Source organism: Sitophilus oryzae, unplaced genomic scaffold (genome assembly GCF_002938485.1).
Source record: "Sitophilus oryzae breed Bouriz unplaced genomic scaffold, Soryzae_2.0 scaffold_1440_pilon_pilon, whole genome shotgun sequence".
Lineage (NCBI taxonomy): Eukaryota > Metazoa > Arthropoda > Insecta > Coleoptera > Curculionidae > Sitophilus > Sitophilus oryzae.
The window spans coordinates 6,821,549-6,846,933 of record NW_022146105.1 but is presented as its reverse complement, the minus strand read 5'-3'; the positions used below and the strand labels follow the sequence as shown (position 1 = coordinate 6,846,933).

At 31.9% G+C, this 25,385-nt stretch overlaps 1 protein-coding gene across 1 annotated transcript in view; it reads left to right on the top strand.

Annotated features, from left to right (window-relative positions):
• The window catches only part of LOC115876930 (fatty acid synthase-like), an 82,049-nt gene that overhangs the window by 50,750 nt on the left and 5,914 nt on the right, over window positions 1–25,385 (top strand). The window contains exons 17-29 of the mRNA XM_030892978.1: window positions 634–961; window positions 1,198–1,490; window positions 3,897–4,027; window positions 6,626–6,782; window positions 7,016–7,181; window positions 10,427–10,654; window positions 10,870–11,125; window positions 20,088–20,243; window positions 20,304–20,555; window positions 21,472–21,625; window positions 22,430–22,634; window positions 22,694–22,885; window positions 23,878–24,149. Of these exons, the coding sequence (XP_030748838.1) occupies window positions 634–961; window positions 1,198–1,490; window positions 3,897–4,027; window positions 6,626–6,782; window positions 7,016–7,181; window positions 10,427–10,654; window positions 10,870–11,125; window positions 20,088–20,243; window positions 20,304–20,555; window positions 21,472–21,625; window positions 22,430–22,634; window positions 22,694–22,885; window positions 23,878–24,149 (2,790 nt within the window). The remainder of the gene's footprint in view (window positions 1–633; window positions 962–1,197; window positions 1,491–3,896; window positions 4,028–6,625; window positions 6,783–7,015; window positions 7,182–10,426; window positions 10,655–10,869; window positions 11,126–20,087; window positions 20,244–20,303; window positions 20,556–21,471; window positions 21,626–22,429; window positions 22,635–22,693; window positions 22,886–23,877; window positions 24,150–25,385) is intronic.

Here is a 25,385-nt window from a genome sequence, read left to right as displayed (position 1 = left end):
ATATCAACTAAAGAAATTTTCAACTTAGCTAGTCATTCAGCTTCATTCAGAATCTCGCAATTAGTGGACTAAATTAGTGGTTTCAATTACACTTTATACTTTTTGGTTTACGATCATCCATAATGTCTTTTAAAACACAATTAAAATTAATGGAATATTCTAGCAACAGCTTGTCGTAATCAGATGTATCCATAGAGAAAGCCTAATATTTAGCTTATAAAATAATAAATTTTTGATTTCTAACCACATTGTCTCGCTTGACGGATGATCATAAAAGACCAAAATGACATTCCTCGCAAATTTAAAGTATAATTAGCGGAATAGTTAAAAGTTTGGTAACTTTTTCCACTAATTGAAAATTCCTACCACTAATTTTAACGTTCTGAATGGCTAGATTCAAATTATAGGAACAAACTTCTACACTAATTGAAACCACTGATTTATTACACTAATTACGAAGATCCGAATGAAGCTTTCTTTTCAACAAAGCTTAATAACTTGCTGACAAAGTGAATATCAACATTCAATAAAGGTCAATAACAAATGCTGCATACTGTCTTATATATTTTATATTACCATACGAAATTGGCAAAAACTATTTTCTATATTTATCTATTTTTTAACTCTTCACAGATATTGACGTTAGCATTAGGATCTCTTCATACTTCTGGATTTATACTCTCCAGAGAATCATTAGATTTAGACCATTTTACTTATCAAAATGATAATGTTTCCATTATCACTGTTTACACCACCGATACAGAAAAGCTGATTTTTATGAAAAAAGTGTCTGAATATAAACCACCTACAGTACTAGAAATATCAGCATTAGATACTGAATTTAGTTGGATTCAAAAATTACGAGCTCTTTTGGAGAAAGAAGAAAATATTCTTCTGTATTCTGAGAAAGAACCTCTCAACGGACTTCTTGGACTGTATTCTTGTCTTCGAAGAGAACCAGGTAAATAAAATATACTACCGTACTTCAAATCAAAAATTATAATGCAATAGTTCTTTCTGCTATTGCATTTTTACTATGGTTTGTTGGTTTAATTTTGATGTTGATGCTGTTAAAATATTTGATGTTCTTTAAATATGATATACATCACAGATATTATAACTACGCTAATAGCATTATTTTCTAAACTTTTATTAGATGCATAGATCATTACTCTTCATAATTCATCACTTTTTCAGGAGGCCAAAAAATAAAACTACTTTTTGTACTCGATCCCTCTGCCCCAGATTTTGATGTAAACTCTTCGTTTTACGAATCTCAGTTAAAGAAACAGTTGTTTATAAATATCTACAAAGACGGCCAATGGGGAACTTATAGACATTTGCTGTTCGACAAAAGCAACTCAATTGAAGCCGAGCATTGTTATTTGAATTCGTTGGTAAGAGGTGATTTGAGTTCGTTGAAGTGGATCGAAGGGCAGTTTTCATCAAACGATATAAGATTAGAGGGACCCGACGAAGAAATTATTTCGGTAAATACTAACTTAGACACGTTAAGTACTTTTAGGAGCAAATTAAATTTTCCTTTAACGATATTTCGAAGTTCAGAAAATCAAAAATAAATAGAGTGAATTTCGAGATATATTACAAAATTATCATGATGAAAAGAACAAGTGCATTTGCAAATAAAATTAAAACTACTTTTTTTTTCGGGATTTGAGAAATCGCTTTAAGCTATATACATATATTTACTGATTTACCGTGCTATTAATGTAAAGATTACTATTATACTAATACTTCACATTATGTGGCTATATCCGAGAATAATGTTACCAAGGTCCGTCAGATTGATCAATATTTCAAAAATATTGGAAAATATAAGTATGTTACTGGATTCAGCGTCAAATTTCTATAAGAATCCATTTTTACCCTGTTAATAAGATGTTAGACAACTGAGGTACAAGGTATGCCTGAAATTGCAATATTTTGAAAGCCACCTTGTATCATAGAAACCAATAGATAATAATGATATGACAGTTTTTGTTTATGGCATCTCTGCTTTATATATATACAGCCGTTACTCGCTGACGAGTATTCGACACACATAAAGAGAAGATGGTCACGCAAGGAGTTTTCTTTCATGAGCTTTTCTGTGACTGAAAAGCCCGATACGTGATGTTATCTGACTACCGCACTCTGGACATTCAAAAATCTCATTGCTTTGTTGCCTCTTTACTTTTTGGTTGCCGCTGTTAACTGAGTTTCCAACCCTTCCCCATTGAGTTCTATTGTGAGCTGCTTTTTCCCACTTATTCTGCATGTTAATTCCCTTTAAATTTTCGTGGAAAATGTCCTTGTATCTTTTCAGTTGTCCACCCGGCCTCCTCTTACCGTCTACAAGCTCACCGTAAAGCAGAGATTTTGGTATGCGGATTTCTTGCATTCTGCATACGTGACCAGCCCATCTTAAGCGGGATTTTATGACCATGACTTCAATACTCTCGCAGTTAGCTTTTTCAAGGACCGATACGTTTGAGACATAATGGAACCACTGGACTCTTAAGAGTTGTCTAAAGTGTCTCTGTTGCAACTTGTTTAATGCGTTCATGTGTCGGCGGTGAGGCACCCAGGTTTCGCTCCCATATAACATGGTGGGGATTATAATTGCTCGGTATACTGCAAGTTTTGTTTTTGTACTCACGTCATGATTGTAGAAAACCCTGTCTTTTAATTTCCAGAATGCTTCTGAGGCGCTACTAATCCTGTGCTGAATTTCAGAGTCAATATTGGCCTTTTCCGAAATCAAACTGCCAAGGTAATTGAATTCCGCCACATATTCCAATTCTGCTTTAACAAAAATAGTAGCTAGCTTCATGAATGACAAAAGATTCTTCACCGTTTCCAATAAGCAAGATAATCTTCATTTGTAACCAAAATGTAACACGTTATGGTTTCCTCTATAAATTCTTCACTCTCTATTCTACACTGTTGCAATTTATGTTGTCAAACTGCAATGGTCTATGAATACTCCACATTTAACATCTGACTTTACGAAAAATCAAGAAAAAGTACGGGAAGTATAAACACTACCCCCACCCCTACATAAATTTTAGTATAAATATTCTCCACCGACGACAGATTTTTTTTGTAAAATGGTCTCTGTAGTATTTACTACATATTTTGTCTCATTAAAAAAAACGCCACATTGCATAAATTTTGAGAAAAAAAATTTTGGACAATTAATTTATTTTTCTATAGCAGACCTACAAAATATACAGGGAGTTCCAATATACCATGGACATAGAACAGCTACGTATTTTTTGAATCAAAATAAATTGCACACAATTTACCTTTATACAAAAGTGCTTCGCTGGTCGCCGTTAGAGGGCATCAAAATAAACCCCAAAATTTTGTTAATGTTTTAAGCTTTTTATGAAGCTTATTGTCAAATATGATTTTTGATTCTAACATAAAATTACACATTTCCAACGTTGGTTGAGTTGGAAAATATTTATACTAAAGTTTATGTCGGTGTGTACTCTTTTCCTTGATTTTTATAAATATCAAATGTTAAAGCATTTAGCAAAACAACGACACCCAAAAGATCATTCAAACCCGAATTCTTAAAATATCTTAAAAATGTGTCAATTTTTTTAAAGTGTGATGTCCTCTAACGGACAAGCGAAGCGCTTTGTATAGAGATAAATTGTACCCAATAAAGCGTCAAATCCCGATAAAATCCCGATAAACAATTTTGTTTTAATTTTAGTTTTTAATACACTTGTTCTTTTCACCATGATAGTTTTGTATTAAATCTCGAAATTCACTCTACGAGTATTTGTTTTTATTTTCTAAACTTCAAAATATGTCCACAGAATATTGGGACACTCTGTATAAAGAAAGGTACAAAATTGGTTAACCAAATGCTTTATTTTAAGGTTTACTACGCCTCATTAAACTTTAGAGATGTTATGACGGCTACGGGAAAAATCAATGTGGACACAATTACCAGAGAAAGAAGAGAACAAGAATGTGTTCAAGGGTTCGAGTTTAGTGGTCGTTTAGCAAAGTAAGTTTTCTCCAAAAAAATCCTCTATGGGTATTTCGCCACTGCACTGCAAGAAAATCTACAAAATAAAATAATTATTTTTTGTAAACACTTCTGCGTTAAACCCAAACGGAAACTACTTGTTAGAAGTTATGTTTACAGTTATACAAATTTGCCTAACAAAGTGTAACGTTTTTAGTTCGTTACATGTCTTTGTATATGATATATGATGTCTGGTGTATCATCACCGGATTCCCTATCGTTCAAGCCGTATAATTTATTTGACACGCTTGGCGTAATTTTTACGTTCTCTAGTCGACAACCCTGTTATCGTTTCACTGCTCTGTGGAGGCGCTGTCAACATCGCTCCAAGGTTTCGCGCTTAACTTCACTTTTTGTCTGGCCTCTGGCCGGACACTCACCTTCAAAGCCCTGCTTAGAGAAATTGCAATTATTTAAATATTGCTGTATAATTTGAATCTGCTATTTCGAAGCTACAGGTAAAAATGAGATATTATCTTTTTTGATTCGATATTATTACTGCGTATTTTTAGGGTAGAGTTTTGGATTGGCTCACCTCAACTCGTATTTGGTGTTTGCTCAAAAAATGTTTGATTAAAATTCAATTCGATTGATCAATTTGATTAATTCTAGTCTCCTACTTTTTCTCGACTGCGAAGTCAGTTAGACAGCTTAGCGGCTAGGCAGCTAACTTTTAATCCATAAGGATATTTCGAAATTTTTCATTCTTTCCTTTGGTTATAAGCTTAAAGCTACCCATAGATAAAAGACTTATACTATTAAATAGATAGGCAACTTATAATACATTTCAATTTTATTATACAAGGGCGCCTCTGGTAGATGGAGGAAGAAATACTAATGGAAGAGAGGGGTGCGGGGAAGGGGGGTTGTTTTAGTTAATTTAAAATAAATTTAGACATACATGTAAGAACACTTTGTGTGCTTTTAATTAGGTCGAACATATTATAAACGATAAATCAACTGAATTAAAAGCATACAAAGTGTTCTTATATGTCCGGATATTAATTAAAAAATATATTAAAAAAGACTAGAAATAGTATATATTAAGTTATTTACAGTTATAATTTAATCTTTGGCGGTTTTCAGCAAATAGCAGGCAGTTTTTGCATAATTTTGCTCCCCTTTGAAGTGAATTGGAAACGGCTATATAATTTTGGTGTAGGCAAGATTCCCAGTTTGTTTCCGTTTGAGACCTGAAATAATAAAAACAAATTAAATTAGATGTAATCATCTGCTGATCATGCTAATATAACACAACGCGCGTCCTTAATTCCTTACATGCACCGTAATAAAATTAAATAACTGCTCAGCAGGTGGCATTTATTAGCAGTACTAATTTAAAAAATCTATAACTGTAAGTAGATATGTTTAATTTACTTACCATTGTATCCTTCGGAAACCAAGTGTACAACAATTAAACTCCATTATAAAAAATAATTAAGAGTCTATACAAAACACAAATTGTCCCACCATTTTTAAAAAAAAACATTGTCTAAAACAGAATACTGGCAGAAACTCTGAAGGAATTTAATTTTACAATAATTCGACAAATCAAAACGAAATCAAAACGAAATCAAACCGTAAAATCACAACAAAAGCGTCTCTGAGTGACAGTTAAAAATCAAATTTTATTATTGTCAGATATTGACATTTGCATTGTTAATATTGACAGTTTTAATATTTAGCGCCTCTGCATCTTGGAGGAAAAACTATTTTTAATGAACCGTCATTTCCATTTAAGTTTCTCAGCCATGAAGCTACCTAAAATTCAAAATTTGATGTTTGTGACACATCTAGAAATACCTTAGAATTTTGATGATGTGTGAGTGAGTCAATGTCGAATTTAAAGAAATTTGACTAGTGATAATTCATTAACTATGAGGTACTAGATATTTTGGTAATCTAATCAGCTATAGTATGTCCTCATGTTTAGTGTTAAAGTTAATATTCTTGCTTTAGCCACAACGAAGTTACAGGGTGGTCAAAATTGTGTCGCTAATACCTTCGAGAAAACGATGGTGCGGTTGTGCTCGGACTTGGACAAACTAAATTGTATTGTTTTTCCTATATTCTTATATCCTTTGATTTACAATCTAAACGTTACTTTCTTTGGTTTTAACTTAATTTTTTTTATTATACAGGGGGAGTCTTAAATAAGTGCAAATATTTTAGGGGTAGTATAGTTCGACACCAGAAAGATCTGTGAGATTTTTTGGCAATTTTTTATTTGAAAATTTGGAAATTTTTGAAAACATATTTTCATAATACGGGAACATAAGTAGTAGATTAAATTTACAAGAAAGAAAACCCAGAACAAATCCCTTTTTAAAATTTAACCAAAAATCTTTTTTTTTTATTTTCAAAGTAAAATATCTCACTTATTTGAAAAACGGCAAACAGAAAATGTGTTTCTTTTATCGAGATCTAACAGTCCTAAAAATAGTCGTATATGCACCCATTTAAGACAAACCCTGTATAAAGGTATGCTTCAAAATTAAATAGAAAATATGGAAAATAATGGTACACCTTTACAGATTAAAATATAATAGGATTACAATTTATTTATTTTTGTTGCAGTGGAAAAAGAGTTATGGGCATGATAAGCAATGGCGCTTGCGGTTCATATTGCAAAGGTGATAAGTATCTTATCTGGGAAGTTCCGGAAGAGTGGTCTTTAAGAGAAGCTGCTACCGTCCCTGTCACCTACGCTACGGCCATATTTGCATTAGTTTTGGTAATATTTATCTACAGAAAATAATCATGCGCTAGTGATGATAATACAATTTAGAAACTAACTAAATTCCACACTAGAAACTTTAACATATTTTTTTTCATTGATATTGTTGAACAAATTAATAATAAGCTATTACGAGTTTCGCTCTAATAAATCCAATTTAAATGTATAAACAAATTAAATTAGCTGATATAATTTAAAATTTAATTGTATCATTATTTATTCCTTTTAAGAAAGCAAATATTAAACCCGGGGATTCTATACTGATTCATTCTGGCACTGGTGGCGTTGGTCAAGCTGCCATTCAAATAGCTCTGATAAGTGGCTGTACCGTCTATACTACAGTTGGTACCCAAGAAAAAAGAGACTTCATAAAAAGGAGATTTCCTCAAATAACAGGTAAATAATTTATTAAAAAAAAGAAGTACAAGTTCCTCTAGAAGGTACGAGACCTTGTCGTTAGTAAGCTCCTAGTAAGGTGCTAGAGCGAATTCCAAAAAGAGACTTCATAAAAAGGAGATTTCCTCAAATAACAGGTAAATCATTTATTAAAAAAGGTGCTAGGGCGAATTCCCTCCTATGATTGGGTCTAAGGAGCTAATCGTTATCTTGTCCCTGTCTTGTAAGGTTGTCTTCTCTTGGTCCGGGCGATTAAGCCAAGACCCATTAGTTAGACAAACTACAATAAGACAACAAATTTTAAGAAATTTCCGCCGCCTCCCATCCACTCATGATACCCATCAACCTACCCTTTATCGCCATTATTTTATTTCCCATCCCGCGCCACCGCAAGGCACCATCACGCAATCCATCACAAAGTTGTCAGGTCTACCGATTTCGTCTGTATTACCGATTTAAAGAAAAATATATCGATATGGTTAACTGCGGCTTTAGTCTTTACAATAGAAGCACTTTTAAAAACCTAACATATTTGGACTAAAAATTAAGCGACTACCGCGTTGGAATCTGTATAATCTGAATTTATTATTGTTTATTAATTATTTATTATTTTTGTTTAGTGATCATAGGTCATTGTTCTGTCTAGTTGCAGAGTTACACAGATATTCCTACAAATCCTTATTACTCCTTATTAGGCGCGGTCTTGGGGATATGCCCGAAGAAGATGATATCTTTAGAAAAGATTTTGTTTCATTCATCTACTAAAGTTGAACCCGCATTTTCCCCCAAAAAATGTAAACAAAAAACAAAATCTAAGTTAAGAAACAAACTAAATACGGACAAATATTTTAGTGCTTTTTCTGTTTAAAAACTATATTAATATAAAAAAGAGTTGAGAGTTGCTACAGCTTTTCCATTGAAATGAAATTAATTTTAGATGGTTAATGATAGAGTTAACTAATAAAGTTAATTATAGAATAATGTCTAAGGTATGCGAGAAAAGTATTTAAAAAATGTCTATACCTATGTAGCGGATTCATCTTTCCAAAAAAATCATATATGAGTTTTTCGCCACTGCAAGAAAATCTAGAAAATAAAATAGTTATTTTATGTAAACACTTCTGCGTTAATCCCAAACGGAAACTACTTGTCGAGTAACACAATAGTGTAATTTTTTTTTAATAAAATGGAGTAAGAAAATATTTTATGCACAATATTTTTTCATGTAATAATCCTAACTAGATGTCGTCCATTTTGTTATTCAGGTGTTAAGCTTGATTTTCATGCATCCGTTGTCCGACGATACGTTGATACGATATCGATTTTATTGGTTGAATTTAAAGACTTTGATTGGTTAGAAAATAACGCAGTTTTTAAATTTATTGCATTTTGATGCCTTCGTTTATCGGATATATGTTGGTATTATTTTATATTTTCGTTTCCATAACGATTTTGATATTTTACTTATATTTCTATTAAGGTAAGATTAAATTTGTCAAAAAAGCTTTGAATAAGAAGACTAAGGAAGGAGCATATCAAAAATATTAGGTCCACCGTTATGGGCCTCAAATATGGCCGACTTAAATTCCGGTTTATCAGTACCGTTCTAATTTTATTTGAAAAATGTAAAACTATGATGTAGGGTAGACGTGGGGTAGACAATAGAAGATTATTTTCTTTTATCTATGGGGTAGACTCAATAATATGTTGTTTTATTTGACGTTGTGAATAAATGTTGGTAGTTATTAAAATTGTTACAAAAATATATAATTCTAATAAAAATACATAAGTTATAATAATTATTTATTAACACAAACATCCGATACGCTACTGAAGCAGGTAAATCTGGTAAATCAAATTGATGTATCTAAATTCTTTGACATCTAATCTTTGACAAGTAGTAAATAAAAGCAAAAATACAAGAAAAAATATATAATTAGCTAATTTAAGTGAATCTCATAAATGATCGGTTTACTACGCGTATATATATTATATAGTCACTTACTAGCGAAAAGTTGTTCCATTATTTCACTCGATTTTTGCCGAGATCTAACGCACGCTACACAACCAACTATTTTAGAGTCTTTTTCGATAAATCGCGATAGTGTCACTGTTAATTTAAGTTCTGCCACAATTTCCATCTAGATTTACTACCTTTATACAACTATCAGTAGTAGAATAAATAATAAATAACATAAAATAAGCTCCGTAAAGACTGACAAATCTATAAAATTTCAAATCGAATTCAAATGTGTCAAATGAATCGTCAAACAGAACTGTCAAGGATCCCCACCCTAGAGTTCTTTTTCCGCCCACCATGCATGAATACATGGATAGCATTATGCTCCTTCCTTAGTCTTCTTATTCAAAGCAAAAAAGTGTCAAAACAATATATTTTGTATTTTTGTATCCAATAGCAATGGAGGTAGGTACTAAAGGTAAATGATTTTTATTAACTAAATAGAACTACTTTTTGGAACCATTTAAACTTATCGTGCAGCCATTGTTTCTTAAAGTCAGGAACATTTAAAGAAAGCATGACAAGTAATCGTGAATATTTTGTAAGCTATAAAAATATAAATATTTATTAGATTTGTTTATTTATTATTGATCTATTTTAATATTGGACCTGCAAATCTTCACTTGAGCTTACTAACGAGTTTAACAGTTCATTAATAAAGTACTTTTCAATATTAAACTCCATTGAAAAGAAGAAGCAAACGTAAAAGTAGAGAATAGGTACATTAAAAATGCATAAAAGATAAATTTTATAATAAAGGTATTGAAATTTAGAAAACGTCAATATTTGACATTTCCAGTTATTTTACCAAACCGTTCCGTATCAAACCGATGTTTTTCAGGAACCGCTCGTTACCGTTATTTACCGGTCTAGTTTGACTGATTTTGCAACGAAATACGGCCTAAATGATTGATTATAATCTGTTCATAAAGTTGTTAAGCAATAGGTATCTGGTACCTACCAAGACAAAACCCGATATGTCAAGTATTTATACATAATATTAGATTCGGGTTTTGTAACACAGAAATTAAAGTAATATTTTTAGTAACATCTTGATTGACATTGAATTTTCCTTCCTTGTCAAAAAAATGGATATTGCGTGTTCGTAGTTATCAGTAGAATAGATAAATATTGCAGTTTTCATAACAAATAACATATGTTTACAATTTTAAAAAATAAAATGATAGAATTAACAAATGAGAAAAGTATAGCTAAATTTTTGCAGATGACCACATATTTAATTCAAGAGACACAAGCTTTGAACAGAGTGTGATGCAGGCAACCAGAGGTAGAGGAGTGGACGCTGTTCTAAATTCTCTAGCTGAAGAAAAACTTATGGCTTCAGTTCGATGTGTGGCAAAAAGCGGACACTTTTTGGAAATTGGAAAATTTGACATGGGCAATAATAATTCATTGAAACTTTTGCTGCTCAACAAATCTGCCAGTTTTCACGGTATTTTTATTTTTTCTGATAATGTATTATTTTTGCTGTAACAGTTGTAAAACCTAAATAGGCTTCTTTAGAAATATTTTAAGTATAAATGTTATCAAAAGTATATAGCATAAAATTACAATAGTGAGAACTGTTAGAAACATTAAAGAAATTGAAATTTTAATAATTAGAATCATTTATTTTATTAAAAATCTGAAAAATATATTTCTGTCTAGGTATAATGTTGGATATGTTTATGAAGCAAGACCTCTATTTCCGACAGGAGCTAGTTGCGATGCTGAATAAATATTTGAACGGTGGTCTTATTAAACCTTTAAATTCAACGGTCTTTCACATGAACCAAGCTGAAGAAGCGTTCAGATACATGACCTCAGGAAAACATATAGGCAAAGTCACGATCGAAATACGAGAAGAAGAAAAAGGAACTATTGTTGGTCGCCCATCATCGGTACTGTATTCATGTATACCTAGGTATGTAATTTGTCATTGAGTTTTTGCTGAATTGTAAATTTGCCAATTATTGTTGTATATTATTACTAAGTATTAATTAAATAATGGTTAGTCAAACGTAATAAAACTGACAGTCAAATCATAGTCTGCAAAAGAACGGTTAGGGAAAATATAGAACATACCATTTTTTCAGATAACAAAAGATTTGGTATTTTAGTATATAACATACTTTTAGGATTGATTGGCGTGTTCAATTGTTTTTGGTCATTTCGTGTTTCACCGAAAATGACTACAACTTTTGATTTTTAAATGGCACCCTCGGTATTTTTTTTACTTTATTCGATAGAAAATGAAACTCTTAAGCGTCGTGGACACTGTTCTGATCGACAGAGGAGTGCAAACTACAATAATCGCAGCACGACTATGGTTTCGCTGGTGCATCTGACGGCCACGCCTTAAGTTTGATTTTCATGGATACGTGATCCGACGATACGATGATAAGATATATATATATATAATCGAAAAACACCCATTTTACCCCTGAGGGTGTCTGGGTTACGTGTTCATGTTTTCTTGTCATAGACAAATGCAGACCATTTCTTCCTATCTTGTGCCAATTGTTTTGCTCTTTCCCACGTACTCCCTTTTCTTTGTAAAATATGTTCAACTATTTTATTCCACGTTTCTTTTGGTCTGCCTCTATTTCTTTTGCCTTGACGATAATTACGATGATAAGATATTAATTTTATCGGCTGATTTTAAAGACTTAGATTGGTTAGAAAATTACGCAGTTTTTAAATTTGTTGTATGTTCATGCCTCCGTGCATCGGATACATAATGTGCTTGTGATTGGTGTCATTTTATATTTTTACTTCCATAACGATTTCACTGTTTTACTTATACTCTGAGAGCTAGCAACGTTTTCAAGAGAAAATTTTAAGAAAGCTGGTTCTTTAATATATCTTTTGCTATGCTCTCCTGAACAGAGTGCGGACCATCTGGCTGCTAGTATAAGTTGCGTTTACTACTACACATAATGTGTGTTTTCAATATCTGTTCACTACTGCGCATCACAAATTCGCCCAGTATTTCAGGAACTCGGGAGGTTAGGAGCCTATATGTAGCATATTATATTATTATTTCATAAAAAATGTAGCAAAGTAATGTGAAAATCGCATCATTGCATCTTTATTCATAAACTAGAAATTCCCAATGATATATATTATATATTATAAAAAAGAAGAATGAAATTATTGGGCAAACCTACAGTAAGATTAGCCATAAAACATGGCTAAAATGCTAAAATACCCGTAGACACTTAGTGTTTCTGCCTTCCGGCTTCATCAATATGGGAGGAATCAGCAATGATGAACTAGCGATCCTGAAAAAAGAAAAAGGGTAAGCAAACGAGGTACTTTTGCAACCTGGTTAAGCAGTAGCTCACAATTTGCAAGCGTTACTACCAAAAAACCACTGCGGAGGTACTTCAACATACCTCGCCGCTATCACCTTGGCCCAGAGAAAAGAATAAACAAAATATGTTATCATGGGGATTATAATAAAAAAGAAGAATGAAATTATTGGGCAAACCTACAGTAAGATTAGTCATGAAACATGGCTAAAATACGACTACCCGTAGACACTTGATGTTTCTGCCTTCCGGCTTCATCAATACGGGAGGAATCAGCAACTATGAACTAGCGATCCTGAAAATAGAAAAAGGGGAAGCAAACGATGCACTTTTGTAACCTGGTTAAGCAGTAGCTCACAATTCGCAAGCGCTACTACCAAAAAATCGCTGCGGAAGTACTTCAACATACCTCGCCGCTATCACCTTGGCCCTTGGCTACTGCTTAACTAGGTTGCAAATGTGCCTAGTGCCTCGTTTGCTTCCCCTTTTTCTTTTTTCAGGATCGCTAGTTCATCGTTGCTGATTCCTCCCGTATTGATGAAGCCGTAAGGCAGAAACACTAAGTGTCTACGGGTATTTTAGCATTTTAGCCATGTTTTATGGCTAATCTTACTGTAGGTTTTTCGGATTGGATGCATGAAAATCAAGCTTTACTGAGTCGAATAGGGTCCTTGCACGTGTCGGGTATAATTTAAATATTTATACATTTTTACCTAAAACATATATATGTAAAATCAGTTTGTACAAATTCCATCTGGAAAGTACTTAAATTAATTATTGAAATTCATTGAAATTCGCTTGGCGCGAAAACGAAGCGTGACGTCAGAGATCTTAAAATTTTCGGCTCATAGCGAACGCATTCCATTTAAATAAAGGGTTGCACTTTGTTTAGAATTATGACAGAACCAGTGTTGCCAGAATTGCAGGATTTCCTTCAATATGAACAATACAGTCAAATTTCGTCGATCAAAGGGCCATTTTTGAAGGATTTTTATCCAAAAAGAAGACAATATGAAGGTTTCTGGCAGCTTTGCACAATAAAAATTGTTAAAATATGTAGTAGAAGAATTTATTGTTATATCCATCTATTTTTTCACTTTAACGGTGTTTAATTAAGGATGCAGTTAAAAGCAATTCAAAAAGATTTTAACATTTAACAAAAAAAAATAATAGATACATTTTTATCTTTCAACACGTTTTATTGCACACATACCATAACTAAACCAAAGTTCTTGACATTGAAAGGAAATAAATAGGTAAACGGAAAACATAAATATCTAATAAGTCAGCTGATCATGGCGTTTTGATTAATTATTTTAGATTGAAGCAGCCATTGTAAGAAATGAATTTTTTGAGACATACACTTTATAATACTGCTGTCGAGTATCTATCACAGCATTTTGGATCATGTTATTTTTTAATAAAAAAATTATATAAATATATCAGTGTACCAAAATTACCAAAAATAAGTTTTTAAAAATGTTCTCCTTATTATAAAATAAGTAAAATACACGAAATTTAGTGATTTTTTACAAGATTTGGATTTTTTTGTGAAGTTGAAGGAATATGAAAGGTTTTTTAACGATCCGTTGAAGAAATTCGCTCGAAAATATCGGACAATACTGCTCTTCTCTATTTGACGCATACATCAAGTATATTCTGTGACATACATGCTCGTGCGTCAAACGAACGTCAATCTCATCAATCTGCAATTTGTAAATCGTCGAGATCTAAATAAAAGTCGATGACATTCGATAAAAATAATCCATAAAGAAGGCAAATAACAGTTAAAACAGGTAAAAAAAGTGTGACAAAACTTTCCAGATTTGTCCGTTAACATGGTAGTGTGACCTTTATATAATTATAATTAAAATAATTTATTGAGCGGTAGGCAGAACTTGAATTAATGAGAGCACCGACTTTTCAGAGCGTAAATATAGTTTATCGTTTACATATAAAAACAAAATATAACCAGCTAAAGATCGAAATTAAGGCATCGCACTTTTATGGTAAGGGCTCTTTCTAAATTCAGTTACTATAAACTCTATTGCCACTTACCTTATTACGTCAACATCCATCAGCAATACATCAACAACAAGAACCTGTCGAAGATTTCATTGATCCCCTTGTTGATCTACCTCTTCGGTCTTGGACTCATACTTTGGATTGAACCACTCGACCGGTTATCACAGTGTTCTTTTAAATAACTTAATATTTTAGTGATTAGGTGAAATAAAGAAATAAAATACCGATTTTTCACAACACCTAACTATATTTAATATAAAGAAATAAATAAATAAAAAAATAAAGAAAAAGATTTACCAACAAAACATTTATAATTAATGAAAAAGAAAGAAATTGAATCAAAAATAATTAATGACAATTAGAGAATTGAAATTAAAACTCAGAGATAATAAAGTTAAAAAAAATACCAAATATTCTTCTTATTAGTCCAATTTAAATCATCAATAATTAGCATACACTTTCAAATCTCTCTTAGAATTATCATTGGCAGAAAATTAATATATTAAAAAAATATTCACTGAACAATTAAATTTAAATTAGAATTTAATAAAAAGAACAATTGCAAAATAATCACTTATGCAATGAAATCTAAAATTTACTAAAGCCTTTAGAACAAACAGAAAGTCTTAAATCATTAATAAAGAAAAATATTAGAGAAAATCCAAAAACTACAATTAAAATACTGTAAGCATGAATAGCTTAGAATTTCCTAACTTGAGAATTTATTTGAGAAAATCTTTAGATAGAGAACTTACTAAAACAATTAAAAAGACCACTGGATAATATAAGATCTACACGGAGTAAATTCGACCGTCTAATTTAAAAGTCAGTACCGAACTAATTTTGAAGATGAAAATACTGATGCTGGTACTATCTCGGACAGGCGTTACTACATCTTCGGCACGCCCCTGTTTGAGGAACCTTCGAATACCCATCCAAATGCATATTTCGCACCTTTTTAATTGACCGAAGGGCTCCTTCCCCGAAAGATCCCTAGACTTCTTTCACCCTTGTTTCTGGTCCTTGTCCCGAGAGGGCATCAGCACGTCCTATTTATTAATTAAATGTAATTTTTAAATCCTTCCGTGTAAATCTTACTCTTTTACTAATTTGCTGAAAAACATTCATAATCTACCTTAACTAATACAAATGATATCGTGACATATCACTTTAAAAAAAAATTAAAAAATTACCTTAAAAAAACCGCCTAGAAATGAAATCTTTATTTCTTCATTCATTTGTCTATTTCTATTTAACTCTAGGAACGGAAAAAAGATAATCCTATTTCTATCATTTTCAGACATTCATCTCGTGAACATTTGGATTCTGATTTTAAAACATATATTTAAGACTTTTAATGTTCAATTTAAAACCTCTAGCGAGGGGATGATTTAATTTTACTTATTTCGTTAAGCATGCCTACGTGCTTTTTCTGCGTTGTTTATTTTGAGATATCCCTAGGGTACACACAACTGGTACCACTCTGTCAAATAAAATTTTGATAATAAGGGATGAATGTTTGTTCTACTTTACCCTCGTTTATGTGACTTTAAATTATTTAGAAGATTGTATTATTTGCTTAGTTAGTTTCTCAAGATATATGCGTACTTTTAGAGAGTTTATGTGTCTTGAATATCATTAGATTATTTGCTTAGGCCACTTAAAATTCGTTTGCCTATGTCAACTGATAACTTCGTAAACTGAAATGGTCCCATCTTAGAATAACAAACCAAAAAGATAAAATTTTACAAAGCTTGATATTATTCTATTACAAAAGTTTTAACGATGGTATTGATATAATATTAGTGGTATTTTGTTACAGGTTATGGAAGAGAAATACGTATAGGTACAGTACGTCTGTCTGTTCTGTAGCTACGGGGTATCCGCGAGAGGGGAAACGATATTCTCTTGATGTTTTTCGTAAAAAATTTGACGAGGCGTCCCATCAATAAAAATTCGACAAATTTGCAACTAGCCAATAAAATGAGTGGGCGGAGCGACTCATGTTTATTGGCTAGTGTTGTGGTGTTTATTTAAATGTTTTTTGTCGGCATTCCTTTCATAGACACAGATCCAGCAGACGAACTGTACATCTGCTGGATCTGTGTCTATGAAAGGAATGCGGACAAGAAACATTTAAATAAACAACAATATATATTTTATACGTCGATTTTACGAGTACGTCACCGCATATCGCTCCGCCCACTCATTTTATTGGCTACTTGCAAATTTGTCGAATTTTTATTGATGGGACGCGTTGTCCATTTTTTTTAAGAAAAACATGGAGAGAATATCGTTTCCCCTCTCACGGATACCCCGTAACTACAGAACGGACAGACGTACTGTACTGTAGATAGAATCAGATATAATAGTGAATGTGAAATTTCTAGATAAAATATTAACAAGTAGTATTGTATTTAAAGGTATGAATTTAGATAATTAAATGCTAATTATTTACTTAACCTATAGTTTTCTTTAAATATATACATATACTTACTGCTAACGTTAAAAATATTCATGGCATAAATGAATAAGGGCAAAAACATTCAGGAAATGATTATTTAATAAAAAATAAGAGTTATTTTTATGTAAATCTTTTTGATTTGACGTTTTCATACGTAATATCTGTTAGAGTTTAAAAGAATTTTACACGAATCTATTTTGTTAGTTTAAAAAAACAATGAACATGAAATGGATGAAAGAGTAGAAACCGTCGGCGCCGAACACCAGTCCAATTTTATGATTAAAAATGCTTGTTCAGTGACGAAGTATAACTTTATAAAATCAATCAAAACACATATAGTAGGACTATTTTTATTCACATAGACTTGTTGAAAAGTTGTAAACATAAATCGTGTACCCACCTATTTATTTTTGCTCCTCCAATTTTGGTAGAAGTAAACAAAATATTCTGCTAAAAATAATAGGCGATCATCGTCGAATCTACTTTCCGTAGATTGTCTGTGCTTTATTATAATCCGGTTCTGTCATAATTCTAACATACTGAAACACCCAGTAATATCAAAATAAATTTGAAAAACATCTAAATAAATTAGACATTATTTAGATGTCAAATGTCATTGGGAAGAGCTTATTAAAATTTAAATGGAATGCGTTCGCTGTGAGCCGCAAATTTTGAGATCTTGACGTCACGCCTCGTTTCCGCGCCCAGCGAATTTCAATGAATTTCAATCATTAATTTAAGTACTTTCCAGATGGAATTTGTACAAACTGATTTTACATATATATGTCTTAGGTAAAAATGTATTAAAAATCATAAATATTTAAATTATACCCGACACGTGCAAGGACCCTATTACGAACGTTGAAAACTCTGTGCTTTTCTCATTCAACAATTATAATAATTCTTTGTTGACAGCAGATTTAATAATTATACCAGGTGATGGCATCTTCGTTGGACACATAGGAAATCCCACACTGAATACAGAGGCCAAATTTTGAACAATTTTGGACTAGCCGATTTAATTTAAGAAACACTGCATTTATTTTTAAATTAAAACTGAACAGGCAACTATGCTACCCCAGTCAAATGTTAACATACCTTAAATCGTCAACCCAAAGAATATACCTAACTAGAAAAAGAATGGACTCTGCCATACTGAAAAATGGTCCTACAGAAGTGGCGCCATCTATTGAGTAGGGCTTGTTTTAAATGGATCAAAGCGCGGGCTTTTAAATGAGCGTATTTATTGAATTTTACTCTAAAATAATTAAATTTGATTATTAAATCTTATTTTTTACACAAATTCAACAATACTAATAACAAGTATCGTTGTGATGTGTAAAAAATAAGATTTAACAGTATAATTTATACAATTATTAAATAAAATTAAAGCCAAACATGTGTAAATATTATTTATTATTTTAAGGTGTAAGTCAAATATTTAAACATCGTTTATTATAATAAAACAAGACCTACGTAATACGCCCAACGTTTTGTAAATGGAGTAAATATAAATAGGTACTTAATTGATAGCAAAAATAAAAGACTTACATTATATTTTTAGGGACACATACAAAAGGAATTGTCTAATAAAAACACATATAACAAATTATAGTTTGAAAAACGTTTTGATAATCATTTTTGATGATTGGCGCTATGACAACGACAATATTTTTTGAGAATTTGACAATAGTATGATAATGGCCGTTGGAAACTATAGAAACTAAAAAAAAATCTGATTGAACGCCATCTGGCAATAACTAGTAGCAACTTCTTAACCTAAAAATTAATTGCACTACCACCTAGCGTTCGAGGCTGGAACTATTTTATTTGAAATTTCCGTGGAAACGGTGGAACCGTTTTTGCTATTTCACTTTCCGGCCCCTGCGTCAACCTATGCTTTTATCACTGTCAAATATAATTTGTTGTGCTGTCTATACTACTACGTTATAGTGCCTACGCTTAGTATCCGAAATGTATTTTTGTATTTTAAAACTGGTTCGAATGAGGCAAATGCTTAACGTTTAAAAATACAATTTCACTTTGCCAAAAAAGTCACTTTGACAACATAGGATGACAACTTAAGGTACTGGCACTTGCCTGTTTTTGTTACTTGCTATTTTTACCTGTTCAGCTTTAACTTAATACACCAGGTAGAGGAAAGATGCGACACCTACAGGCTGGGCAAGGAACATAGGTTGCAAGTAAGAGAAAACATCTTGATGAAATGGCAGGAGGATTGGCAGAGATATGATGGCTGGGCAAAGCAATTTATTGTAAATGTGGCGGAGTGGCACAAGAATGGATGGGTGGAGGTAGACCACTTTCTTACTCAAGCTATCACAGGTCATGGGTGTTTTGGCACATACCTGAAAAGGATGGGCAAAAGAGATAGCGATCGCTGTGTGTACTGCCAGGAGCAGGATACTCCTGCGCACACTCTATTCGAGTGTGGAAGATGGAGGGAATTTAGGGACGTGGCAGAGGCAAGGTGCGGCACCAAGGTCACGCTAGATAACGTCGGGGCACTTATGGGTGAAGACCAAGAGAAGAGCATAGCGGTTGCGGAAATGCTTAGGGTTATTATGAAAACCAAATTTCAGGAAGAGTTGGCGCAACGATTAATACATAGGATGCACACATAAGACAACACTCTGTCTTGAAGTAATGCCCCGGGCGGTTCCGAGACGGAGACTGAGGTTTGACAAAGATGGGTTTTTAGTGGGTAGGCCCTCTGGATAGAGTAGAGAGGGAGATCCCCACACTCCGGCCCTAAAGGCGTTTCCCATCTATAAAAAAAGCTTTAACTTAATAACAGATGCAATTTTTCTAAAATTACTTAAAATCGGCTTGTCCAAAATTGTTCAAATTTGGCATGTGTATGCAGACCTCTTTTAAAAACCTTTTTACAACTTTGCTGTAAAATTAATAAAGGAGCCAATGTCCGGACAGCTAAAAATTGGCAGGCGATTTTATATATTTTGAACGCCAATGCACCACCCTAAACGATGAGCCAAACTAATTGAATATAACTTCATACCTTGGGTTAATTTACACTTAATGTTTGCTCTTTTCTCTTTTAGATATTATTGTGATAGCAAAAAAACTTATATAATATGTGGAGGTTTGGGAGGTTTTGGACTAGAATTAGCAGACTGGTTAGTACTAAGAGGATGTAGAAACCTAGTTTTAACATCACGAACAGGAGTCAAAACCGGCTACCAAGCATACAGAATATCGTATGTTTTATTAAGGAATCTTCAATACTTATTATTAAAGGTAAATATTTTTAATTTTAGAATATGGAGATCATACGGTTGCACAGTTTCTGTTTTTACTGACGATATAACTACAGAAAGCGGTTGTGAGAGTTTAGTCAAGAAAGCCAGTGATCTGGGACCTGTACATGGTATATTTAACTTAGCCGTGGTACTCCAAGATGCAATTTTCACGAATCAAACTGAAGATATGTTTAAAATAAGCTTCGGACCAAAGGCCAAAGCAGCCGAACATCTGGACGTAGTAACGAGGAAGTACTGTCCAGAACTAAGGTGAATAAAATTATCATTGACTGTAATTTATAGTGGATTTATATCTGAAAATATCCATAATTAAACTGATATTTAAAGATGAAAAGATTTTTACGTTATCGCAATCTTTATTTATTTAATTTATTTATTATTGTATTATTTAATTCTTTCATTGATACAAAATTATTAATGAGCTATATTCGATACCAATTAAATTTTTCGTCACGTAATCGAGGGCGCGATTTTTAAATTCATTGTTGCCAACCATGGACATATTCGGCGCCGGGCTGATTAACTGAAATTTAAATCCGCTGGGGATTCAGATGGTAGCTTTGCTCTAAAAATGTCAAGTTGCCACATTTATTTATTTATTTCCTGACATTGTCATTCGTTTTGACACTTTAGTTTTGTATAACGATCGAGTTTTTGGTTTAAATAAATAGTGTTGTGATACTTTAAGCTTAAATGTTTTTACTAGCAGACCTTGCAGTCGAACATTGTTCTTTTTAAAACCTCCTTTAGGGCGAAGTGTACAAGATTGCTTAATAGCCGTAAAAAACTAATCACAACATTATTCGAATATTTTGAACGGGAAAGCGGTAGTAATGGCCCTTTATGTCCCTTAAGTGCTGCTGAGGAAGTGAGATTTGTTGATGTAATAATAACTGTTTAATAAATATATTTATAATTAATTTGTTTGTTTCCTAAAATATTTTGATTAAAAGAAAATATGTAAAAGTGGGCAATGCTGTGCTTAATCACGTGACTAAAAGTTTATTTTCATATAAACTATATTGATATCTATATACTCCAAAATAACTGGAAAATTACTTAAATATAATTTTTCTTAAAAAAATTCAAATTTTTAAGAAGATCTGTAAAATAGAGATACCGATATAGCTGATATGGCGATTCCATTAAAAATTAAATTTTTTAGGGATTTTGTGATGTTTTCTTCGGTTTCTTGTGGAAGAGGAAATGGTGGACAAACTAATTACGGAATGGCAAATTCCATTATGGAAAGGATCTGCGAGAAAAGAAAGACTGAAGGTTTACCGGGACTGGCTATTCAGTGGGGAGCTATTGGAGAAGTAAGTCCTATAAATTAATAAAGAACTATATTTCAATAAATAATGAATACAATTTTAATAAATACCGTTTATTTAAATCGACATATTCCAAAATAATAGTTAAAATAATACATTATTATTATAAAGCTGCATTCAGAACCTCGCAGTGGAATAAATTAGTAGTTTCAATTAGCTAGAAGTTTATTTCAATGTAAGCATTCGGAACGTCAAAATTAGTGGTAGACATTTTCAATTATGAGATAAGCTTTATTCAGAACCTCCCAATTAGTGGAATAAATTAGTGGTTTCAATTACACTTTATACTTTTTAGTTTACGATCATTCACAATGTCTAAAAAATAAATTAAAATTAATAAAATATCCTAGCAACAGCTTGCGGTAGTCTGTTGTATCCATAGAGAAAGCATAATATTTAGCTTATAAAACAATAAACTTTTGATTCATAACCAAATTTTTTCTTGGGGGGTGATAATCAAAGGCTAAAATGACATTCCTCACAAATTTTGAAGTATAATTAGTGGAAAAGTCAAAAGTTTGTTAACTTTTTCCAATAATTGAAAAGTACTACCACTAATTATGACGTTCTGAATGCTTACATGTTAATGTCGACTTTAAGCGGATATCAAACTTTAATCGTAACACATACATTATATGTCAAGTTTTTAGTTTTTTTTGTAACTCACATTTAGTGTAGTTAGTTCAAGATTGTATCGAGGTTATCCTGCACTTCTGAATGTACTTTCTTTCTAATCAATTTTTGGTTTGGTTTGGCTGTAACTTAAAAAAAAATATTGATGGTAACCAGGTGGGACTAGTAGCTGATATGCAAGAAGAATCCATCGAGATGGAAATAGGAGGCACCTTACAACAAAGAATCGTCAGTTGTTTGGAAGTCATGGACCTATTCCTGAGACAGAACGAATCTGCTGTCGTTGCCAGTACAGTAGTAGCCGAAAAAAGATCGGGTCCAGTAGCTGACAATATCGTTAGTGCAGTTGCGAATATTTTAGGTAACTTTATTCAAAACTCACGAAAGGTTCAAATTTCAATTCATATTTTCGCTTAACAGGAATTAAAGATCTAAAAACTATTTCGTTGCAAGCTACATTAGCTGAAGTTGGTATGGATTCGATGACAGCTGTAGAAATTAAACAGACATTAGAAAGGGAGTTTGAGGTATTCCTGACACCTCAGGATATCAAGTCGATGACGTTCGCGCGGCTCCAAGAAATTCAAGACGAGAGGGAATCTTCAAGTTCAGGTAAAAAAAACATCTTACTGTATTTAATTTACTATTAGTGGAGTGCGATACTTCTACCTCGGAATTCAATTATTACAGTGAATGAATTAATGTGAAACCTTCTGTATTGTGTTTTATAGATAAAATACTAAAATGTTTATCTATTTTTTTTTTCATTGCTTTTAATTTTTTATTTTAGTAAATTCTTAGTTATTTTATTTCATTTTTTTTTCTAAGTAAATTTATTGAAATATGAAACTAATGCATAAGCTATGCCTATTCTGTTTATTATATTCTAATCATTGAAATTTTGATTAAATCGAATTATACATGGTGGTGCGTCATATACGACGCAGTTTTTGCAAGGAGAACAAAAGTTTATATTGAAGTGAAAGAAATTTTGTGAGCTTATGTCCATTTAAACCATTTTCTAGAATTATATAGAGTTCTACAGGTTGACACCAAAAGAAATTACATATCAAAGTTGTGTTTTTTGTAACGGAACACCCTATATATTAATTGATTTTAGAGTAATCTAGTAAAAAAATAAAGGCTAGTTTCATTAGAAAAGTATATGACTAAAATATATAGTTTCTGAAATACATTCACCGGCACGAAAAATGGGTACCTTAAAATTTCGATGTATTTTAAAGTTTAATACATTTTGTTCAAGTGTGCCGAATATGATGATCTTTTAAGCAGTATGTAGCCAAATTATTTGACTTTTTAGTATATCTTTCTAAATTAAAAATTAAACTTCCATCTGTTAATTATACGAGGGAAAACAAAATGTTGATATTGATATTTAGGCGAAAGTTTGAAACACCCTGTGGAACATGTTATATCAGCAAGAAATTTAAAAATAATTTTATCATCTAGATACATCCTTTCTCGATAGTTTGTTTTTTGGTTTATCTCATTAGCTTTATTTTTGTTGGAGTCACTCACTTACACTCATTATGCTGCCAAGGGGAACATTTGGTTAATAGCACTTATAATGTATGTGTTTTTAGGTGGGAAGAAAGGGCGAGCACTGACAGGTTTTGAAATGATCATGGGTCATCTCTCTGATCAGAGCAAGTCTGAAATACCCTTAATTTCCCTTCAGGGCCAACAAACAAACAGATCAATTGCAGGAAACGTCATTCTATTCGCTGGGATAGAGGGAGTCATAGGAGTGTTAGAACCACTTTACCAACAATTAGAAGGAGATTTGTATGGTATACAATTTTGCAATAACAACCAAAAAGACAGTATTGAAGATATGGCCTTAACATACCTTGAGGTAAATAATTTTTTGATGTAACATAATTTATCAAGGTTACTTTGAATATGGTAGAGAATGATTCAGTATTAAAACTAAAAGAATTTCGTACTTCCATTGTCTTTATTTATTTTGCTTACACAACGTTTCGGTCAGAAATATCACTGTCCATTATCAAATGTGTACTCAGTAGAAGTTAGTGTATCAGTTCCACAAAACATCCCCCTTTAGAACTTCGTCTATGATGTTAAGAAATGAAAGTAAATAATAAAGCGCTTCTGGTGTTTGTTCGCACACTAAAAATTTCAATTATGCCTGTATATATTTTTAATATATTTTTTAAATTTAATTTTTTTTTAATTGTAAAGTAATATATTACATTTAAATGGAATATATTACATAACAATTATGTCAATTTGCCACGCGTTTCCTTTGAAGGAAATTGATTTAAAAAAAAATGTTAAATTGTTAAATTTTAAAATTATTAAATTGACAAGAAAAATTATGAAATTAAAAATTTATAGAGAACCAAAAAAAATAAATAAAAAAAAACGTCTTATTAAACTGTGGAGTGTGCGTGCAAATAGGCCCTAACTTTTAGTTTTGCAATCCAAACGCAATATTTCTATTTCACAAATAAAACTATCCGACAACACTAAAATCACTGAAACTCGCGCGGCTGACAACGAAAACTGAAAAATATAACGGCACTTTTTGTTCTGGACCTTCATATCAACATTACGCTATACCATTATGTTTTTATTTTTGAAATAATATGTAATATCTAATTATAACTTGTAAATTTTAATATTTTAACATGATTTTAACTATTTCTGACAATAACTAACTTTTGTTATCAAGATGACATTTTAGACGACAACTGACATATATGTCATAATATTTGAATTTTAAATATGTATGTAATATAATTTAAATTAATATAATGCAACTTTAAACTAAGAAAACATTTATACATTTACAAAATACAACAAAGTCTAATAGTATAGTTTGAAAACAATGAATATTGAATTAAAATTAAAAAAGTTCAGCGCGAATCGATGAAATTAGATGATTAAATTTTCGCAATTTTTACACCATTTGATGACCGGTGGCGCCTCTAGTGTTTGTTCGGACGCGGGCGGTTGGTCTTTTACTCCCACTTATGGTAATTAAAGAAAAAGTTCTAAAGAGGGATGTTTTGTGATCATTTCACACTTGATAACGAATATTCTAACTAATCAGAGTTTTTAAGTTGAA